Source organism: Halichoerus grypus, chromosome 8 (assembly GCF_964656455.1).
Source record: "Halichoerus grypus chromosome 8, mHalGry1.hap1.1, whole genome shotgun sequence".
Classification (NCBI taxonomy): domain Eukaryota; kingdom Metazoa; phylum Chordata; class Mammalia; order Carnivora; family Phocidae; genus Halichoerus; species Halichoerus grypus.
In genome coordinates, this window is record NC_135719.1 from 77,224,857 (window position 1) to 77,247,814 (window position 22,958).

The following is a 22,958-nucleotide window of genomic DNA, read 5'->3' on the forward strand; positions in this document are numbered from 1 at the left end:
ACTGACTGAGCCACCGAGGTGCCCCACAAAGGCTCATTATTAAAAAAAAAAAAAATGTATTTCTTAATTTGTTGTATGCCTTTGGCCAATTTCTAGAGTCCTAAAACAATTGTTTTGGATGATTTTTGCCCCCATTCTATTATTATTTTGTGGGGGAGAGGATTTCCTGAACTCCTCACTCAGCTGTTCTGGATGGTCCCCCCGTCAGTGGGGGAAATTCTTGATTCTCTGAGCCACAGGATGTTTTAGAAAAAAGGAGGACTACTGAAAAATAAACCCATGCAGCAGGGATGGGGGCTGCAAAAGCCATAGTACTTGAATTTTCCAAGAGCTGGGAAGTGAAAGATAGAAAAAATAATTTGTAAGTAGATTCTCCTCTCCTATCTTTTTTGAGAAACCAACAGAACATGCTGTGTACAATGGAAACCAGAAGGAAGGGAGGTGGCCTTCTGGAAAAGCAAATTAAAGTTAAACGAATAGGCAAGGAAGAAGAAAGAACAATGAGGAAGAAAGGTTAAAGTTTGCTTGTGCTGTCTCATCATCCCCTGGCAGTTGCTGGGAGCTGTCCAATAGGACACATGAATGATGGGAGAGGTGAGGGAGCCTCAAATCCTGCTGATGAGTAGACACTATCCAGCTGTCCCGAGTTTAACCTTACGATGGAAACAATACATAAATAATTGTGTTATGGTAATAGTATGGTAAATATTCAGAATCCTCTGAGATCTTACTTGAATTAAACAAAAGAAGTCCTTGCAAAAATCTGAGAACATAGTGGGGCGGTGGTTGAAGTGGGAAGCGGGAAAAAAAAAGCTGGGATGAGCTAGGTACCATTGTAGTTCGTTCTGAATCTAGACACCATCTTATCCCTATCCTGGATACCTCTGGGTCTCTTCCCCAAGGTTCTGGAGTAGAATGTGAACACCGTGAAGCCATTCAGAGGTCATGTCTGTTTCCCCACTGTCCCCAGTGCCAGGCCTGTGGGTAGGATGTGTTCTGTTCTGAGGGAAGGAGGGATCTGCCTTTAGTCCAGTGGAAAAGTATTATATTGAGAGGTTTGAAGGGACAAAATGAAGCAATCTAGCAATGAGAACCCACAGAACAAAATTAGACCCAGAAGTGCCCTGGCAATAATAGGTTGTACCTTTCCTATTTTCCAGGTGGAAAATGAAGCACAAGAGGCTTAGAGGCACTCTAAATATTATAGGTTCGTGGCAATGACTGTAACTTGGGTTTTCCAGCCCTCCGTGTAGTTGCCCTTTCAAACTACAAAAATGCTAAAAACCTCTTTTATCTTTTCATCTTTTTTTTTTTTCTTAATCACACAAACAAACACTCTTTATTTAACTGGTGTCATTATTTAACTGGTGTCATTGTTTCTAATAAACTCAAAATTTTAAAAAAGGGTGGGGGGCAGGGGTTGTGGGACTCTGCAGCTGGGCTGAACATACTGGGGAAACGGTACTAATTTTTTCCTTGAATCTGGAATTGGGAAGTCATTCCTGACTGGGTTTTGTATTCCCAAACCTTCACCTCATGTCCTCATGGCATTCTCTTTCCCACTCTCTGTATCCTATGATATCTCAGATGGTCCTTAGCATTTCCGGAGCACCTCCCGTGGGCCAGAGTGCACACTGGTGAGAAGGCCCTCCCTGCCTGTAATCCACTGGTGTTCTGTCCTCATCGCATGCACTTGGCATTTTTGTATACAAAATTGGAATTGTCACTTCATAACCTGGGTGTTCTTAGGGCTTGTTAAGCCTTTGCATTAGGCTTAAATAAGTCTTTTCTCAGCATGTGTCCAGATTAATAGGTAACCAAATACACTGTAAATGCAGGGGAGAACTCCTCAGAAATTGACCCAAGGAAAAGCCCTGACGTTATTTATACATTCAACCAATTCTCAGTCCCCTGGGGCAGTGATGCAGTTGCACAGGGGATGGGTCTATTTCCCCCTTCCTCCTCTTAGCCTTTGCTCTCCAGAAGGCTCACCAGTGTACCCATCAAGGGGATGGGAAATGAAGGCTTATTTTGCCATCTGTGGAGGTTTGTGGTCTCCCTGTATTGACAGGATTTAATTATAAGACTTTTTGAAAAACTATGACCGAGTCAGACAGAAACACACATTCAGGCTAGGAGAGCCACAACAGAGAGAGCAAGAGAGATGGCGGCAGAGGGAACACTAAGGAGGGGACACAAAGGCAGAGAGGAAGGATGTGGAGAGATGGGGGGGAATTGCTGAGAAGGAGAGGGGAGGGCACACAGGAAGTCAGGAGGAGACATCCACGGGGGGAGCTGGTGTGTACGTGCACACATAAAACCTTTATGAGGAAAACACATGCAGAGACATGAAAAACATGGAGAGAGAAAAAGACAGAAAGGGAGAGAGAAGACAAAAATATGGATGGAGGTGATAGAAACCCTTCCAACCTTAGGTTTAACCTATTCCAAGAGGAATCTGTGATGGTTCGAAAGAACTGTAAGTTTTATTTTTAAAAGTGTTCTTATCGAGGTTCCTGGGTGGCTCAGTCGTGAAGCGTCTGCCTTCGGCTCAGGTCATGATCCCAGCGTCCTGGGATCGAGCCCCGCATCAGGCTCCCTGCTCAGCAGGAAGCCTGCTTCTCCCTCTCCCACTCCCCGTGCTTGTGTTCCCTCTCTCGCTGTGTCTGTCTCTGTCAAATAAATAAATAAAATCTTTTTAAAAAGTGTTCTTATTTAAAAAATGAGAAAGCGTGGCAGAAGGCACAGGTCTTTTCCCTTTGTTGATGAAACGTCTTTAACATCGAGTCAGCCATTTTCTTCTGTGGCTCTGTTGGTTGGCACACGTCGATGTGTGGTCATCCACTTAGTGACCACTGCAGGAAGCAGTGCCTGGTGCCCGACGTGGGGCAGGTAGGAACCAGGATCCGGCAGATGTGTGTCAGGGTCCCTGCCGAAGGCCCAGCGTCTGAGCCGTGTCCATCTTGTGTTCTCAGTGGAAACAATCGCACAGCTGCGCCTGTCGCCCTGCCAATAGCAGAGGTCCTGCAGACCTTGCAGGACTTGATTGCCTACTTTCAGCCCCCAGAGGAGGAGATGCAGCACGAAGACAAACAGAACAAGCTCCGCTCACTCAAGAACAGACAGAACCTTTTCAAGGAAGAAGTAAGTCAAAAAAATTAAAAATTGAGATTCTCTTTGTGAGAGAATAAATACATAAATTCCCAGAGCTAAAATATCCCTATGATTGCATTTAGCTTTGTCTCCATGCATGCACATAGTTACGAAAGAACAAGAGAGAAAGGACGCTGGGAAGAAAAGGATTCGTCGGAAGCCCACCTTCCCTGTCCAGCGCGCGTGGTTACGCTCCCAGTACACGTTGTAACCATGCGCCTGGGCACACTCCAACCAAACTGTCTTTGAAAGCTCCAATGCCACAGTGCACATGTATATCCCAAATCTATTTTCAGTAAATCTCATAAAGCATGGCATTGGCTGTGTTTCCCAAATTTTAGAAGATGTCAGAATTACCTAGGAAACCTGTTTGAAAAAATACAAATGCCCAGGTTCTACCACATCAGAAATGACTGACGACCTTAGTTTGAAAGATAACAAAGCCGGGTCTTAGAACCTGAGCGTCTGAGTCACTAGGGATGAGACCTGGATGCAAGGAAAAACTAATGTGGGACTCAGGAGGCCCTGGCTCAAGTTCTGGCTCCATCCCTGGCTAGGTGTGATCTTAGAAAAGTCACATGCCTTCTTTGACTTGGATGTGATGATTTGGCAATAACAGGTCATGGTCACACTCCTGCAGTGCCCCCGTTCCTGGGGACAGGGGTTGTCCCTTGGGCGTTTCCAAAGTTAATGGCATATAGACCCATTCCTGCTCAGTCTCCTGATTCAAGCAGACCGGCTCTGGGGACATGATCCCTGAAAGGCTATTGAAACAATATCTCTTTAAGAATAAGCACAGATGTTTTCACTGGGTGGCATCGTATTGTAATTTAGAAGAAAAGCAGTTAAAATCCACTTTTGGTTTTATTGTTTCTAAATCCTACCCTTTTGACAGGGGAGAGGGAGGAAGCAAGCATGGTTGTCTTGTGCATCTGAATGGAATTTCTTGAACTTCCTTTAGATTTAACAGGAAAATAGGAACTGTATCAAGGGCTGTTTCTGGGTGAGTCAGAATCATTTCACACCAGGCCCAGAGCAAGCTTTTGTGAGACTCATTCATGCTCCCTCTTTCGATATGTCCTTAGATGGAGTTAAACACATGGGGGCAAACCCGTCATGAGGAAACTGCTAACTTGCTCCCCCCCCATGGATGCTATTTCATGTCTCTGGGGCATAAGAATGTATATTTTGTTTTTAGGAAGAAAACAAAACCCAAACTGGCACCGTGAAGGTCTGTGTGCACATAAGCATTATCAGCTATAAAAGGTGAATGACCTGGGAGGGAAAAGAACAAAAGGATCCTGCTTTCTTAATCGGGAGCTTTCACTTTGCCCTGCATCTCCTTCACAGGGAATGTTGGCCCTTGTGTTAAACTGCATTGACCGCTTAAATATCTACAACAGCGTAGCACACTTTGCAGGGATTGCAAGGGAGGAGAGCGGCATGGCTTGGAAAGAGATCCTGAACCTGCTGTACCAGCTGCTGGGTAAGCACACGCACAACCTCTCCCTGGGAAGATTTCCAAGGGGGTGGGGGGTCTCTACAGCTTGGCCGAGGATCATCTAGCTTCATTCTTAGAAGCTTTTTCTTTTTTCTTTAAGATTTTATTTATTTGAGAGAAAGAGAGAGCACAAGCAGGGGGAGTGGGAGAGGGAGAAGCAGACTTTCCACTAAGCAGGGAGCCAGACGCGGGGCTCGATCCCAGGACCCTGGGAATCATGACCTGAGCCGAAGGCAGACGCTTAACGACTGAGCCACCCAGGTGCCCCTTGGAAGCCTTTTCTAACCATTTGATTCTCACCCAGCCATTCATTCTGTTAGCCAGCAGCTTATTGTGCTTCCCACACTTAGAGCAAGAAGTCAGCAGCAAGTGAAAGCAGGTGGGGATCAGTTTTGCCAAAACTACCCATAAAACCCTTGACAGTCACTTACTCTTTCTGAACCTCAGTCCCTCGTCTTTAAAATGAGGGAACAAGACTCGAACGTGTTTGCAGTGCCCTCCACGTTTAGACTTGGACACCTGCATGTTAAGGACGGTTCCTCTTTGTAGCTCTCTGACCTCTCACTGGCCGACTGTCGGTCAGTCGTGATTCCTACTGCTATTTCCTTTTGGTGGGAGGAATAAAGGCAGAGAGTAAGGAAGTTCCAGCACCCAGCCTTTCTTCTCACAGCACGGAGTGGGGGTGATGTCCCGCGGCCTGCAGTAACCAGCGCCTCCACACGGGCCCAAACCACCACACTGTGCAGGGGAGGCAGCGGAAGACAGTGTTGGCCTGTGTGAGAAGGTGGCCACCGGTAGTTGCCCAGATGTGATGACGAGGCAGCATTTTGGGGTTTTGCTCTGAAGTGTATGTCCCATTAGAGGGAGTCCATAGAAAGTTGAGTGGGCCAGAGGGGAGCCAGAGACGTCAGGTTGTACCCCTTCTCAATGTCAAGGGTCAGGCTGATTAGACTACCACTGTTCTGTGTGACCTTGTAAAACCCCTTCCAACTCTAATACCTTCCAACTCTAATGGTATGTATGGCTCAAACTCAGTAATTTTTACAACAGTAGTAGTTAATAGTTACAGAGCTTTTTGTGCCAAGCAGTGGAATATCTCTTTTAGATCTGCAGAACAACACTTTGAGGTCTAGGTACCCTTACCCATTTAGTCCTGAATCAGAAGAAACTGATGCACAGAAATGTCATAACTTCCCTAAGGCCATACATGTAGTAAATGCTAGAACTATGGTGTGAGGCCAGCTGACCCCCCCCCGCCCCCGCACCCAGCTTGTTGCAGCTGACCTGGAAATTGCACTGAATTCTGCCTTCCTCCAACTGTGCAGATACAAAGGAGAGGTCCTGAGGAAGACCTTTCCTTATCCAAGTATCTTTCAGGCGGCTGTAAAACCCATCTTTGAAAACCAACAGTATGAGGAGCAAGCACATGAACCCAGTTTACATGGATTTGTTGCAGAGGCCAGGTCCATGGAAGGAAGGTTGCTGGGTCTAGCTTAGTGAAAATCTACTGACCGTGTATTCTCTCCCTCCCATAGCAATATCATCTACCAGTGGTTCTCAGACATGAGCAGGCATCAGAATCAACTGGAGGGCCAGTTAAAACACTAATGCTGGGTCCCATCCCCAGAGTTTCTGATTCAGTAGATCTGGGATAAGGCCGGAGAATTAGCATTTCTAACAAGTTCTCCGGTGACACATTCCAATCCTGGGACCACACTTCGGGAACCATTGTCATATGCTGATGTGTTTTAGATATTTTAGAGTTTCACGTTTCCTTATTATTTGCCTGTTAGTTTAACCAACCTTTCCAGCTCTTTTCACTAGGATGCCTCTCTTTAGCTCTGAAAAATAGCAAATCTCTAGCTAGGGTTAAGAACAGTGCAAAGAATGGAGTTCTTAAACCAGTAACCAAGCAGATATTGTCTTATCACTATCTGAAGTAATTCTATTAGTTTGTGTGTTCATTGTGTCTTTTGTCTTCTTTGTAAAGGCAGGAGATTTGCTGTTGGTTTCCCACTGCTCTGTTCCCAGCAAGTGGACAGATGTTCAGTACATAGATTCTCTGGAATATTTGAGTGAATGGTAGATTTTTACTCTTCCAAATATAGGAACAACTGTATCCAAGGGCTTGGAAGGGGAAGATTGTTATACTCAGTTCCTTTTAGTTGCTAAGCAGATGAAGTATTCGACAGCTTCCCAGGTTCTTATGCTCATCCGTATGCCCTTTAACCTGCATGTTCAAATGTGTCCTTTGCAGCTGCTCTCATTCGTGGAAACAGAAACAACTGCGCTCAATTCTCTAACAACCTTGATTGGCTAATCAGCAAACTGGACAGACTAGAATCTTCCTCAGGTAAGAATTGACAGGAAACAACTGTAGAAGGTGGGGTTTGTTTTTTTTTTTCTTTCTGTAAAAAAAAAAGAAAAAGTAAAAAAGTTGAATCTTTGAATAATTCTTTCTTCCACTGAGTTGTAAACAACCCTCAAATAATTACCCCAACAAAAAGAAAGTCCTAAATCTTCCTGGCACTGCTCTGGCTTTATTTAACAACTCTAACCCAGACTTCAACGATTTCCTTTTCTGTTTCATTTTTCACTTTGTGTGTTCATCTCCATCCCCTGGATCCTTTAATCGCCTACCCCCCCGCCACCCCACATCCCAGGTTTCTGGTCTCCTCCCTTGTTGCCTGCACTCTTTTTCTCAGGGTTTCTAAATCCTCTCTGGACACACTTCTCCTAACTGTTTGGGTTAGAAGCAGACTGAAGGATGAGGAGAGGAGGAAATGATGGTTTCCCCCTCTAAAACCTCAATCACCCTTGACATTGTATCTATAATCTTTCTTGATGACTCACAGAGAATTTGAACCAGAGAGTAGTTATCGAGGGTAAGTGGCTGCAGTGAGGTTCAGAAGTTGTCTTCCTCAGTTATGAGTGAACATGACAGATGTGGGCCCCTCTCTGGACGCTGAAAGGTTTGATGCTTTTTTCATTGTCTAGAGATGGCTGGAGCTTGAACAGACAGACCAAAGGAAGGCTCTCTTAAGGACTATCTACCTACACCTATGTCTTCCCAAGCCTCTGTTTTCTTCAGTGCCTCCTCTATGGGCCAGATTACATTTCATAGTAATTTATAAAAGCCTCGAGAAACACAGAACCAAGGGGAATTTTCTCAGTAAAACCAATAAAGATATTGGCTAACCACTTCCCTTGCAGTTTCATCATGGTGTGTTACCCTTGTAGGTGCCAGGCTGCGAGGGCACCAGCTAGCTTTCCTTTAGCCTTCGCTTAATACAGAAAACCATGCAGCGTGCTGAGAAAAGGGGCAAAGACAAATAGTCTTTATTTAGTGAGTTTATAGTTTGCTTGATAACACCAGTACTTCTGAAATGAAAATAATTTCTGGGGTGGGTCCTAGAAAAATTCTCATTCAAGGAATACTCCAGATATTTTCTAAATTACTTGAAGGACGTTTAGAATTTATAGTAAACTGGGCATTTGCTTTTTTATATATGTTTAGGTATTGCTTGGCTTGACCAAATTAATAATTTCATTTTACAGCCACTTCTCTGTAATTTTTTTAAATTGAAGTATAACTAACTGACATACAGTGTTATATTAGTTTCAGGTGTACAACATAGTTGAGTCTACGATTCTATACAATACTCCGTGCTCATCAAGATAAGTGTACTCTTCATCCCCATCTCACCCACCTTCCCTCTGGTAACCACCAGTTCTTTATATTTGAGTCTCTTTTTTCTTTATTTCTTAAATTCCACATAGGAGTGAAATTATCTGGTATTTGTTTTTCTCTGACTAATTTCACTTGCTGCTTATCTCTATTTTGACATAGAAGGATCCATGTCTGTCCAGGAAGGAGGGAGGTGCGGCCAATACTAAATAAAACTCCCCTCTGAATTACAGACGAGGTAGGCCGCCGAGGCTCCTGAAGTCTACAAGACATGGCCACAGTCTGTCTTCTGGCCAGAAATATTTAATAGAGTCAAGGAACCGATAATATCCTGTCCCTTCAGGATTGTCTTTTCACTCATAATTTGGGTTTCTAGATGATGGTCGGTTCCGCAGCTTATTTCATGTCCAGGTGATTTTTGTGACATTCATGCAGGTATCTTGGAAGTTTTACACTGCATCTTGATTGAAAGCCCAGAAGCCTTAAATCTGATAGCCGAGGGCCACATCAAGTCCATCATCTCCTTATTGGATAAGCATGGACGGAATCACAAGGTGGGTGTCTGGAAGAAGAACCCAAACAGGGATGGCCTTGACCTGGCTTTTCCCTCCCTGCTGCTTCATAACCGGTGTGTGTTACTGAGAGCATGTGGACTAATCTCTTTCTCAGCTTTGATTTGGGGGTGGGGGTGAACCTTGGGAAACTGAGGATCTGAAAGACCCTTCCTTGCCTAGGAGCACACTCCAAGCCAGACAGTCATACTGGGTCTTGCATGTTCTCTCTCTCTGTTTCCACCGGCTTCCCAAGCCCCACTCACTGTCTTCAGCCCTGAGCACACAGCTGACGGGGGGAGGCCCTGAGTTAGGAGGGTCTGGACAAGGCCAACTGCAGGACTGGCTCCCACCCTCGGGCCCAGGAACTCAGTAGTGGAACAGCTAATACCAAGCTGTATAAAGAAGAGATACAAAAATCAGATAAAACTAGTATAGAAAGTCTTGGCAACTGGCTTGTTAGTGAATGAAATCAGATTTGCCCTGAGTCGAACCAAGTGAAGTAAATGAATCTACATGAGCAAGTTAGAGGACTGAAGCTGCCAGGCCTTCCCTTTTTTTTTTTTTTAAAGATTTTATTTATTTATTTGACAGAGAGAGACACAGTGAGAGAGGGAACACAAGCAGGGGGAGTGGGAGAGGGAGAAGCAGGCTTCCCGCTGAGCAGGGAGCCTGATTCGGGGCTCAATCCCAGGACCCCGGGATCACGACCTGAGCCAAAGGCAGATGCTTAATGACTGAGCCACCCAGGCACCCCAGGTCCTTCCCTTTGATACAAAACAGCTGTGTGACTTGGGGCTCAGTGATATCCTCTGGGCAGTGGAGATAATACCATTTCATTTACTAAGGTGGAAAGCTCTATCAATTTTTTGAGGTGTCTTAAAGTTCTACCTCTCTAATTATATGGTCCTAGTCTCTAATTATATGGCTAAGACAGAACAATCTGCAGGGAAAGTCTATTAAAATGTGTTTTTTCCTGACCTTTCAATATCTGCCCTGTAGATGGGGGGTTACTGCCCTGACTAATGGGAGTGAACAGGAGCGTCCTCAGGCTGAGGGGGTGTATTTCAAGAGCAGGTGACATGAGGGGCAGCAGCTGTGCTCCTGCAGAGTGCAGAAAACTCGGCTTGGTCACTGGCCCTCCTCCTTTGGGGGCACTGCTCATTTGAGACACATCTTAGGGTCCAGGAGAGCAAGCCTCTACAGCATCGCTTAGGTGTGTCTGCCTTAGGAAGCAAAAAAGCCATGGTCCTTAGTATTGGTGAAATTGCTTGGCAAAGAAGAGAAAGAAATATGTGGGGCCTGTAATTGCTTTCCCAAATGTGGTAAATCAAAAGCAGGCATGAGGCTCCAGTGTTAGACCAGCGTCTGTCGGCTCCAACATGTTCCTTCCCGTCCACAAAGCATAATAAGAGTAATTGATAAGCACCCAAGTAACACATGGTCCAAGCCATGAGCTACATACAGATGTCAGGAGGAGCCCTCTGACGAGAGAAAAGCTGCTGTCTCGTTTCATTGCTCCTGGGTCTTTATGATCATACCACATAACGTGCTTAATGAATAACCAGCTTTGTTATGGCTTCTGTGAGCCAGAAGCCACAAAGCATGTAATGGATGTCACTTGGTGGCAAGTGGATGACTATTCTGCCCATTCAAAGGGGAGAAATCGGAGCCTGAGTGAGCTGAAGGACTTTGCTACAAATCAATACCCAGTCTGATATGTGACCTGAGTGGACTAGCAGAGCAGTCTTTCATCTTCTAGAGCCAAGGCGCTGTTTGAGAAATTCCTGCGATGTTGTGAAAGTTCAGGCAATATGTTCTCGGTACATAAAAGCCTCCTCTAGGATATATCCCTTTTTTGTCTTTTGGTGGATTTTTGGATGAATGTTGGCTTGCCATGAATTCAGGCCTTCCCTTAGAAATGATCTGAGTGGATAACACTTATTTTCAAAGAGAAACCTGTCCCAAATCATCACCAGGGCTATTTGTGGCCTGGTGATGAAAACAACGGCAAGGCCAGACTTCGGTTTTGATGCTTTCTCTTTGTTTGGAAAATGCCAACGTGTAGTGGTTTGCTCTCTAGGCGGCTCCTTTTTCTCCAGTCCTAGGTTTTCACATGTCTCTGATCTATTCACTTAGTTTTCCATGAAGACAGTGACTGAAAATATAGAGAATTTTTGAACCACCAGGCACCTCCCAGCTCTTCCAGTAACAGCAGCAGTAATGATGACGATGATGATAGCGAACATTTATTTTGCATTTGACAAATGCCAGGTACTGTCCTCCGTGTTCACAGGCATTTTCCTTTGTCCTCAGGATGACCCCAGGAAGTAGCATTCTTATTTCCACTTGACCGAAGCAAGGCTGGCACGTGGGCCCTGAGACGTGAAGCCACCTGCCAGGGGCCACACAGCTAATTCGTGACAGACTAGGACCAGACTTTGGGTCTCCCACTCACAGTTTCATATTCCTCCCAGTGTTTCTCAGACTGTGGTCTGTGAGCATGTTCTTCGGGGTCCACATGTTCTGTGAGAATATTTTTAATTTTGTGTTCTTATTTTTAAAGTTCTCTAAATACAAAACCATGCAGTGAAGAATTCATAATTAGAAGGCATTTTTATACAAGTTAGCATTTCTGAGACTGGAATTTGAATGCCCATCTGGGTCCATCCAGGGTCTTCAGGGTCGTGACATTTTCCTTTTAAAAAAAGGTTTGTACATCTCATGGGTTTGATGAACCCCTTTTTGTACCATTCCAGCTCCAATCGCAGGTTGAGAACAGGGAGCGTAGACAGTGGCGGCATTACTATGCCTTCTCTCTTCTAAGATTTTTCCCTTGTTAGCTCTATCCCTGCCACGGAAAACATTGCCACTCATCTAAAGCCTGATCGAGTGGAAGTCAGGAAGTTTGAGCGAAAGAACCCAAACTTTGGAATGAAAAGGACAGGAAAGGGTGTGCTGGCAACATGCCTTTCTCTCAGTGTCCCCTGCCCCTCGACCTCTTAGTGACTTGGCTCTTGCTGATGCCCCCCGCCATCTCCTCACTTCTTAGTTTTCCAGGACCCATCATAATTCTATCTGCCCTTCAATACTTTGTTCAAATACCACTCTGTCCATGAAGCTTTTTCTGATTCCGGTTGAACATGGTCTCCTCATTTCAAACCTTATACAGCTAGCATGCCATTACTTGGTGGTTCCACTCTGCCTTTCAGACTGTCGTTAGGTTTATACATAGATGTCTCTCACAGACTCTAAGTTCCTTCAGGGCAGTGACCAACTTTGCATTCCCCTCGCTGCAGTGCCAAGCTGATATGTTCTACATGGCAGGCATTTAATCCATGTTTGTTGAAGGTGTAATAAATGAATAAAAGGAATGAATGAGTAAAGCCAGAATCCATTCCCACCTTACTTACTATGTTAGTAGCACTGATTTTATTGTTTGGTAAAAAGAACAGTTATTGAACACTGTTAAATCACCTTCTCATTTTCCCATGGACTAAGCATCTTATAATAAAAATAAAATAGGCCCTTTTTACTTGGCCCCAAACCTATCCTACTCCAGGTCTCAACATTGTCACAGATAAATGTTTTTTTATTTTTGTAAAGATTTGGAGCCACTCGTGAGAAAAATATATTGTAAAATAGTATCATAATGGGTCCCGGGAAAGTATAAATCAGAATGGAAGGTTTGGTCTAGGTGGGGGGGAAGACACAGGTAATCAAACCATCAGCTCCCACACAGTTGCTAAATCATCTCTGAGCTCCCAGGCAGCCAAGGCAATATAGAAGCATTTCCTGCCACCCGGTTCACATCCACAGCAAGAAAAAAATCTGTTCCTCAGGGGCTTCAAAATCCTCATTTTTCAAATCTAGGACTTGATTTAAAAAAAATCACAGAATAAGTACAATTAGCATTTACACAGAATAAATACATTTTAGCATGGAGATGTTTTTATAGACAAAAGCTGAAGGACAGAATGCAACAGCCAAATGACGTTTCTGTGGATATACAATAGGTATTTATTTTTAAAGGAGAATTCCCACGTAAGCCTATGTTTGGGGTAGAGACTAAAGTGGAAATAAAAAACAAACTGAGAGGATATTGAATGAACTGTGGTGTCAGTAACAAAAAGAATAACAAGCAGAAGCCAATGGCCTCCAAAGAATGAGCCAGGGAAATTCTCAAGTTGGGCCAGTGTGTAAATTAAAGAAGCCTAACTCCTAAGACAGACAACCCCACATTCTCATAAGGAAGATTTCTTTTTCCACATCACAGCCCTAGGCTAGTCAGTGGGAGTTCTCCAGTCTGGGAGACACAAGTTCTTTCCATCCCCTAGAACGGTGTTTCACAGAAGGTAATGTGCTTACCCATCGTGTTAGAATGAAGGCTCTCAGCTGGTAAGTCTGGCAGGGGTGGGGGTGCATGGGGTGCTCTAAGCCCCTACATTTCTGGCAAGCTCCTAGGCAATGCTAATGCTACTGGATCACGCTGGGAGTAAGGAGACCCGTGACTTTGTAATCTTTCCTTGGATCTCTTCATCCAGCTGGAAAGAGAGTATGAGTGCAAGGAGGACTGTGTAGAAGAGTTAGGTCATGTCCGCTTATCTTCCACTGCGCACAACTTAGTCACATGACCCCACATAACTGCAAGGGAGGCTAGGAAGTGTAGCCCCTGTGGGCTCAGGACTAGAAGGAAATGGAACTTGGTGACTGCTGAGCAGTACCTGCCACATCTGGCCATACGTCCCAGAGGTCACTAAGGTGCTCCCCCTCCATCAGAAGTACACATGACCTCTAGGTTCAATGCTTGTGCATCTCCCTGTGGTGGCCTCGTCTTGTCTACACTCCCTTCACCTTTAAGAGAACCCATTTAAGCTTTTTAAGAAAAAGAAGTTTGGCCCCATTCCCCCATTTTACCCTGAGAAATGCCTTCTAAAATAGAGCCTAGGGGCACCTGGGTGGCTCAGTCGTTAAGCGTCTGCCTTCGGCTCAGGTCATGACCCCAGGGTCCTGGGATCGAGCCCCGCATCGGGCTCCCTGCTCAGTGGGGAGTCTGTTTCTCCCTCTCCCTCTGCAAATCCCCCTGCTTGTGCTCTTTCTCTCTCTCCCTGTCAAATAAATAAAATCTTTAAAAAAAATAAATTTAAAAATAAAACAAAGCCTAAACAGTGTCAGCCCCATTGCTTTATGGCATCATTTATTTATAGGTGAGACATTCTGTTCGTCTAGTCCTTCTCACAGAGCGCTTTTTCCTCCTGGCTGTTCCGATTATATGTGGATTAAGCTCTGCTCTCCCTCTGGCTATGACAGCAAGTCTCCCACAGCCTTCACTCCGAGGCAGGACGGATGAGAATGTGTGATAGGCTGGATGATAGGTATTTAATTTCCTGGCCATCTATGGCTCTTTTCTTAGAATGAGAAATTATCCTCTGGATTTCCAGTTCCATGGTCCATATGTTTCACAGAGCGGCAGTGGTGAGAGTTCCTGTTAAACCACCTTTGGGATTCTTTTCTGCTTGTCCCACAAATGTGCTTTGTATTTATCTGGAACAAAATTGACATTCAGGGAGTCAGGTAGAAAATTGGTTTGTGAGAATTATGGATACAAATGCCACCAACCTGAAGCCATCCAGCCCCACTAAGCACTGAGTCTTAGTGGCCACTTTGAAAGACTGAGATGCGGCTGCCACATTCGTGCTTGTTATTTATTGACTGCTGTTTGCACATTCTTCCTGGCAGGAGAGAGAGGGAGGAGCAATGCCTGGCCCAGCACAGTTTGCTCTGTCAATATAGGAACATAAATCAGAATGCCAGATGATGCAGCCCAAGGAGATAGTGTGGGTAGGAGGCCGGGGGCTGTTCCCACTTCCCACGTAGCTGGAAAACAAAGAGGAGCAGAAGTGGCTTGGTGGCTGGTCTCATAGTTTCAGGGGCCGCTTGGGCTCTTGAAGTTCTGTTCTCACTCTAGGGGTAGAAGGAGAGCAGGTAGAAGGTTATTGAATACCATTGTGTGGGAATAGATGGGTATCTTAATGAATTTTGATGATATCACAGCCAGAGACCCAAGAACTGGAATCTGCCCTACTATCCTCTCTACTGACCTACATGAGGTTCCCAATCCTGCTACATGACCTTGGCCAAATGGGAATCTGAGTGCTATTAAAAAACAAAAATTCAACCAAGGAAATTTTAAAGATCTAATTGTTAGCTTTATTAACTGATTCATGAATTGGGCAGCATCCCTTCTAGCAGTAGAGGGGAGCTCCAAAGGACTACAGAAAAGGAAAGGTTTTTTTAAGTTGGGGGGGAGAGGAAATTCTTAACAAAGAATCCATTGTTTTACACAAGGTCGCCCTCCTAAGGGGAACAGATGGGGTCTATCAGGAAATTTCCTAGTGCTGATGAGGAAATTTCCATGTTGACTGGTTAAAGGTTACATTCCTAGGGGTTTGAAACTGCTATTAGGTTAGGTATTAAGTCTTGGCTTACTGACTTGGGACCTTAACCTAAGCGATGCCGTTTTGGGTCTGTGGTTTTCTTTTCAACAGTGCTTTTCCATAAAGAGCTGTATTGGGTGCCTGCTGATGCTAGCGCAGAGAGCTGCCAAGGCTGGGTGGGAGCGCAAACTTAGGCTTGAGGCCAATGAAGGACCTTCTGGTGCTTGCCCCTACTCACGCACAATTCCAAGAGGGTGTCATGCCTGGATTTTGTGCCCTCGATGCAATGCCTCATCTCAGCCTAGTCCTGCCATGGCTGGGCTGTCAACCCAGACAGTCTGTCTTCAGAGCTCAGACTCCCACCTGTTTGAGCAGAGCAGTGATCACAGGGAACACAGAGTTTGGAGGGGAGGGGCTAAGATGAGGGCAGACAGGTTAGAAGGAATCCAGCTTCATTTCCCTAAGAGGCAGCAGGCTCCAGCATTGGCTCACTGATGCCTGGTGAGGGAGGTGTGGCGGCCGTGACTCTGAAGAGGTCCTCCCACTTGTCGCCAGCCCCCTACCTCCTGAGGCTTGCTTCCTTCATGTGTCTTGGCAGTTGGGTCCTGCCCACGGTGCTCTCCTGGTGGTCCTGAGGTTTGGTGGGGGGCGGGGGGAATGTGTCCCGCTGCAGGTTCTCGATGTGCTGTGCTCCCTCTGTCTCTGCAATGGGGTCGCAGTCAGAGCCAACCAGAATCTGATTTGTGATAACCTACTGCCCCGGAGAAACCTGCTCCTGCAGACACGGCTGATTAATGATGTGACCAGGTAAGGCCACCACCGTCATTCCAAAGTGTCCATCTTGTTTCCAGACAGGAAAGGAAGAGGGCTAGTGCTGCCTACCCATAATTTTCCTGGTGAAGTTGGCATGTGAGATGAGACTGGACAAATGTGTACTTTTTTAGGGCCTTGTACTCCAACCCCTTTCACAGAGTTTCAAACTTTTCCCCTGAAGTAGCCAACAGTGGAGTGTATGTTCCACCTGAGGGCTGGAGAATTTGACCGGAAGTGGTCTGCCATGTTGCATGTTCTACTTTAACATAGATCTTATACCTTCTCCATAACATACTCATTTTTATCTTAAGGTACCATCTTTTTTTTCCTTAGAATCTTTTAATAGAATGGATGTCCCGTGTTGATACCATGGTTTCTTGCATCCTCTGGCACATGGCCATTGACCCGAGGGTTCTCTCTGAAGTCCAAGATGAAGAGCATGGGCTCACATAGAATCTTAGCCTGTTGGTCCATAATGTAGCCATATGGGAGTCATGTGAACTCACTGGCCTCGCATCAGACAGGCCTAAGGTTCTTTAGCAATTTTCTACCTAGGCCCACTCCCTAATCTACAAGGTGAGGAAAGAACTTCTCAGAAGTACAGAGCAGACCTGAGCCATCCACACAGACTTTCTTTTGGTACCAGTCTGGTTTTCCCTTGCCCACCCAAAATGGCGCAGAGCCCCCAGCCCAGAACAGTGGACATCTAAGAAGAGCATTCCAGTTGGAGAGAAACTCCAAATGCCTTGTCCTGAGCTTTTAACCAGTTTGCTGGATACATTAAATCCTCCAGCCCTTAACAAGGTTGGCTAAGAGTGGCTTCTGTTCCCCTCTCCCCTTTTTTGCCATTTTAGGTTGAATTTTATTTTTTTTTCCAGCTTTATTTATTGAGGCATAATTGACAAAATTGTAGGATATTTAAAGTGTAGAATGTGATGATTTAATATACATATACATTGTGAAAGGGTTTGCCCCATAAGTTTATTAACAACATATCCTTGACCTCACATATTTACCTTTTTTGTGTGTGTGTGAAAACATTTACATTCTACTCTCTTGGTAAGTTTCAATTATGCAATACAGTGTTATCAACTACAGTTACCATGTTATACATTCGGTCCTCGGACCTTATGCATCCTATAACTGGAAGTCTGTACCCTTTAACTAGCCTGTCTTTATCCCACCCTTCTCCTCAACCCCTGGCAACCACTTGTCTACTCTCTGTTTCTAGGAGTTTGACTTGTTTTTTGTTTTTTGTTTTTTGTTTTTGATTCCACATATAAGTAGTTGCATGCAGTATTTATCTTCCTCTTCTTGGCTTCTGTCTGTCTGTCTTTTTCTTTCGTTCGTTCTTTCTTGTCTGGCTTATTTCTAATAGTGATTTCTTAATGCTTTCAAGAGGCCATTCTTGTCAGTGATGCTTAGTTGAAAAATCTGCTGCTGTGAGAACGGGGGTGCTTGGACCAAGTCCCCAGGAGATGGAACTTGAGTAAGTTATTTCTTCCACTTACAGAAAGAAACAAGGGTCTGTAGTTACGCAGCTCTACGACATTTTCAGCATCTTTTACCCATGGTCAACACTCAGCAAATGTTGGTTGCCTTCAATGGAATAAGGAGACATTCTTTATATTTTTAAATAGAATTAATGTTGTCCTGACACCTCCCACTAAGTACTTGATCAAGTGTTAGAGGCTCTAAGCTTCTTCTACTTTAGAATAATCCAAAAAACACAGAGTTGCTCTTGCCTTCAGTTCACAGTGCGTCCTGTGATCTTACCCAACTTGCTCTCTGCTTTTCTCGGTGCTTGAGAGTCTGTAGATGCCACCTGTCCCACGTTTCATTTCAGCATTCGGCCCAACATCTTCCTGGGAGTTGCCGAGGGCTCGGCGCAGTACAAGAAGTGGTACTTCGAGCTGATCATCGACCAGGTGGACCCCTTCCTAACAGCTGAGCCCACACACCTGCGGGTGGGCTGGGCCTCTTCTTCAGGCTATGCTCCATACCCTGGTGGAGGAGAAGGATGGGGAGGCAATGGTGTCGGCGATGACCTGTACTCCTATGGCTTTGACGGACTTCACCTTTGGTCAGGTGAGCACCTTGCCAGAGCTTCGGCCCCTTGTCCCTTACTGAGGATGATCGAGGCTGGAATTGTTCAGGCTGCAATGATCATTTTCTGTTGAAATGATACAGACGCAAGAGTGTCAACTAATTAGATGGTGGGAAGAGCATCAGACCTAAGATGAGACTGTCCTGCTTTGGAACCATGACTCTAGCACTTCCAGCTGCATGATCCAGTGTGGATCACATAACCGTTCTCAAGTTCAGTGTCTGTATCTGTGCAGTCCTTATTGCATAGGATATTCAGGACTATATAGTCAAACAGGAAGGGACTCAGCATTTATTTACTGGGCGGTGAGCTACATGCCTTCCGTACATTGTTTTTCCTCACTTTATTTTTACAATGATCCCTTAATGTAGGTAATGTTGACCACATGTTGCATATGTGGAAACAGCACAAAGATATTTAAGGAATGTATCTCAGTCACACTGAGAAGGATCCAGATCTGACTACAAGTCCATTGTCATGTCAGTGCATCATGTTGTTTCATGATATACTTTATAAAATGTCTGGATCTATGCCTGACACATCGTAAATGCCAATCACTTAAAAAAAAATTCAAAGCTTCCTTTTTAAAAATACACGGATGCTATCCCCAAGCATGTCCATGGCCTCTGCCTGGAGGAATGGGTTAGCTTCTACCTGGATGAAAATGGAGGACTGAGTTTTAGGCTTTCACCCAGACCCAGAGCTCTAGCTATTCTGTCGATTGTCCACAGCATGTTGTATCTGTGTCGTTCGAAAAACTGAAATTGGAGTCATTGTGTCCCTTATAGAAATCCCTTATGTAAGCGTGCCTCTTATGTAAAAAACCGTGACACATATTCTTCCCCAAATCCAGTATGAGGGCAAAGTTTGTCTCTACAACACAAACCTATATATTTTCTTTTGTAACTGGGAACTACATAACCCATTACATTTTCCTTCCTCCCTCAGCCTTCAGGCTAAAACCATCAGCTCAGATTCTGATGATATTTCTTATGGTTGGTCTGTATTTTCATTTGGTCTGTATGGGTTTTTTTTTTTTTAAGTTTTCTGTGGTGTTGTACATTCAGTAGAAACATTTAAAAATTTTTAGAAATGGTGTCAGCTCATTTACTTATTTATTTATGCTGGATCATTTGCAGGAAGAAAGAAATCTCTGTCCACATTTTGTGTGTCCCAGGGGACAGCGTGATACAGACAAAAGCAGATGCAAAAATGACAGGATGATGGGTTAGAGTGAAGTGAAAGCCTTGTCTTGTTGTTCTCTTATCCTCCCAACTTACCCTTCCCCGGTTCCATCTTCCTGGAGAGTGGGGGTGGATCTTCCCTTCTTGGTTTGTGGAGCCCATGTCTGGCTGTACTGTAATAGCCTTTAGTGACATCAGCAGATGTCATAAGGTTCTCAGAAAGCTGTCTCTGATTTGAAAAGAAAGAGTTCTTATGCTTGTACATATCTACATCTCTTGAGTTTGGTAGGGTTGAATCTATGAGGAAATGAGCGGAATTGACTTGAGAAAATCATTGCCCCACTGCCTGCTGAGTGCCACTCACCTCCTGCCATCTGGTCGCCATTACCCAAGCTACAGTCCCAGGACACACCTGAACAGAACTCTGCCTGGGGATTGGCTAAGGAAATACGAAGGACACCTAGACCGTTGGATGAAGCAGATTGGACCTTGTTTCAAAGAGAAACCATTCTCAAAGGAAAAATTTTACTCAGTCCTTCCCAGATTAATATATCCCTCTGCAAAATTTGCAGAATGAATACATCAGTGAGTCAGGAGACAAAGAATCCAGTGCACCCAGAAAAGACTACTGTTTGCATTCAGAACTTGAACATCCATCTAGTTGTGTATCATTCCAGGAGTGTGCAGCACTCCCATCATCCCTCTTGTCCTGTCTCCTCAGAAGACTAGGAAGCCAGATGTGCCGAGCCCACACCAGTCATCACTGGCAGTGGCCCTTCCGATTGGTGATACAGGAAAGGGGCTTGGGACTCAGGGCTTCAAATGCTGATTGTGGCTCTCTGAACATTACCCACACTTAGTAATGTAATGCCATATAGGTAGGGCACCTGAGTGGCTCAGTCGGTTAAGCATCTGCCTTTAGCTCAGGTCATGATCCCAGGGTGCTGGGATCGAGCCCCGCATCGGGCTCCCTGCTCAGCGGGGAGTCTGCTTCTCCCTCTCCCACTCCCCCTGCTTGTGTGCTCTCTTTGTGTCAAATAAATAAATAAAATCTTAAAAAAAAAAAACCAATGCCATATAGGTGTGTTCAAAGAACCTCACACCCTCAGTCCTCAGCATCTGATGAGTTGTGGAGAAACCAATGTCTACAAGACTTACGCCTTTTGTGCTCATTAAAACACAAAGCTTCCTTGGATCTGGCATCATTCTGAATTCCCCACCCAGCACACAGGGAACATATATCTGGCAAAAGGCACTGCAGGTAAATATGCCAATGTGTGCTCCAGCTGAAGAAATAAGGGCTCTGTTAATGACTCCCACCAGGACAGCGTGAATTTTGGACTATCTGATGAAAGGATAATTGTTGGATGAAGAAATGAAATGGAAATGATACTCCAGCTTTTACTGCAGGAGGGAGTGGAGGGTGGCAAGGGAGAGATGCTGGGAACTCATCATGACAATTTTTCTCCTTTCTTGAGATGTAAATGCCCAGGTCTGTTAACTTTAAACTTATGTGTATGTGTAAATTAAGCTATTGCCTTGAACTGATCTTTAATGTACTTATTAAAGTCAGTAGGTATTGGAAGGAAATATAGTGCCCCTAACACTTTGTCACTGGAAAGAGTCAAGAAGAAACAACATAGCTTTGGAGTTGTGCCTGGATTTGAATCCCAGCTCTTCTATTTACTGATTTTTTTTTGACACAGAAAAAATTACTTAACCTCCAGAGACTTGATTTCCTCAGATAAAATGAAAATAATGTAGGCTCTTAAGAAATTTAAATGAGGTGGGGCCCGTGGGTGGCTCGGTCAGTTAAGCATCCAACTCTTGATTTCGGCTAAGGTCATGATCTAAGGGTTGTGAGGTTGAGCCCTGCATCGGGCTCTATGCTCAGTGTGGAGTCTGTTTAAGACTCTCTCTCTTTCTCTTACCCTCGCCCTCTGCCCATCCCCCCACTCACACTCTCTCTTGTTCTCTGTCTTTAAAATAAATTTAAAAAATAAAATATTTTTAAAAAATGAATAAGTAAATAAATGAGGGAAGGAACATGAAGTTCTTGACACATGTTAGATACCCAGTAAATATGATTTCCTTTCCCTTATTGACTGTGGAGTCCACCGTAATCATAAAGGCAATATCCAGAGTTGTGGGTACCTCACTGGAGACCATGAGAGCAGCCCCATCCTAAGGGAATACCTGAGTCCCATGCTGAATGGGAAAGGAAGTTTCAAGTGAGATCATGGGATTTCGAATGAGCTTTTTCTCCTAGTAAGGAAAAAGCAGTCTTTATAGGTCTTATTAGCCACTGAAGCCTGTGAAATCACTTTCAAGCATCAGCCTTAGAAATATCTCCCACCTTAACACAGCCAACCTGCCCCACAGGCTCCTAAATCAGCTTGGCCACTGGGAATTTCCTTTCAGAGGACTGACTCTATTCTGGTCATGACATTACCTTCCCTCTCCTGACAAAGCATTCATGTAGCCTCTTGGGCTCAGAATTTAGCTCAGAGCCACCTATAGTGTGTTCCTGCCTGGGGCAGGGGGGTTGGGGGGGGCAGTTTAACAGGAGGAAATTAACACCTACCTTTTCCTTTAATAACTTTTTCCCTTGCAAAATTGGAATAAGCAGAGGAATTTACCATCCCAAGTGATAAGTGATACAGGAAATGAATGGAGCAAAATTGCATTTCCTTATTATTATGACTTCTGACTTTCTAAACTTGTAGATCATTTAGCTCTACAGTTGAATTTGTGTGAGGGTCCTTACCTGTCTCCCTGCTAAGATGAGTCCCAGGGTTCATCTACCAAGACACTCCCTGCTGTGACTCAGACCTTTCCAGAAGCCCGGTGCTATGTGGAGAGGAGCCCAAGAGTGGCTGTAGAACACCAGCATTTTTACATGTTTGGATCCTCTCTCTGTCCAAATGCCTAAGTGTTCATGTGTTCTGTTCGAGTGCCAAACTCTGCAGTGCCTGGGGGAGTGGAAATGCGGAGCATCAGTGTTTCCATTTGCCTACATTACTCATCAGAAGAGGCTAATTCCTGCAGTAATCTGTCCTTGGGTTAATTTGAAGATGTGCAGCATATGATAAAGTGGGTTGTTCCTTTATCTTCAAATGCTGATTTGGAATGGCCTTTCTGAGCTTCCTGGGACCTTCAGGTAGTCCCAAGCCTCTGAGTGAGGGGCAGTTTCTTCAGACAAGGAGAGGACACAGGACTCCCCAGCCTGTTTCAGTGGGTGGTCGCTAGGATTATGGAGTTCCTATATCTTAAAAAGCAGTTGAGACAGCTTCGGCTCTATAACTACTTTTGCTTCCCTTCCTCAGAATTCCCTTCTGTTGGTTGTTCTGAAGGGTCAAGTACATTAAACATACTTGAAAGTGACTATTTTTTTAAGCACTATCTTCAATAAAGGGACTTACTGATTGTAATAATGCAATACAGTGACTTTTCAAATCACTTTCTGGACTCAGCCCTCAAAGCTATGATTCTCCATATTGTTAATTTTTCCTGATATTACAAAA

The 22,958-nt window shown here is 44.6% G+C and overlaps 1 protein-coding gene across 1 annotated transcript in view; it reads left to right on the forward strand.

Annotated features, from left to right (window-relative positions):
- The window catches only part of RYR3 (ryanodine receptor 3), a 503,714-nt gene that overhangs the window by 259,959 nt on the left and 220,797 nt on the right, over nucleotides 1-22,958 (forward strand). Inside the window, 6 exon segments of the mRNA XM_078053421.1 lie at nucleotides 2,976-3,144; nucleotides 4,504-4,639; nucleotides 6,912-7,007; nucleotides 8,778-8,896; nucleotides 16,004-16,137; nucleotides 17,990-18,231. Coding sequence (XP_077909547.1) covers nucleotides 2,976-3,144; nucleotides 4,504-4,639; nucleotides 6,912-7,007; nucleotides 8,778-8,896; nucleotides 16,004-16,137; nucleotides 17,990-18,231 — 896 coding nt within the window.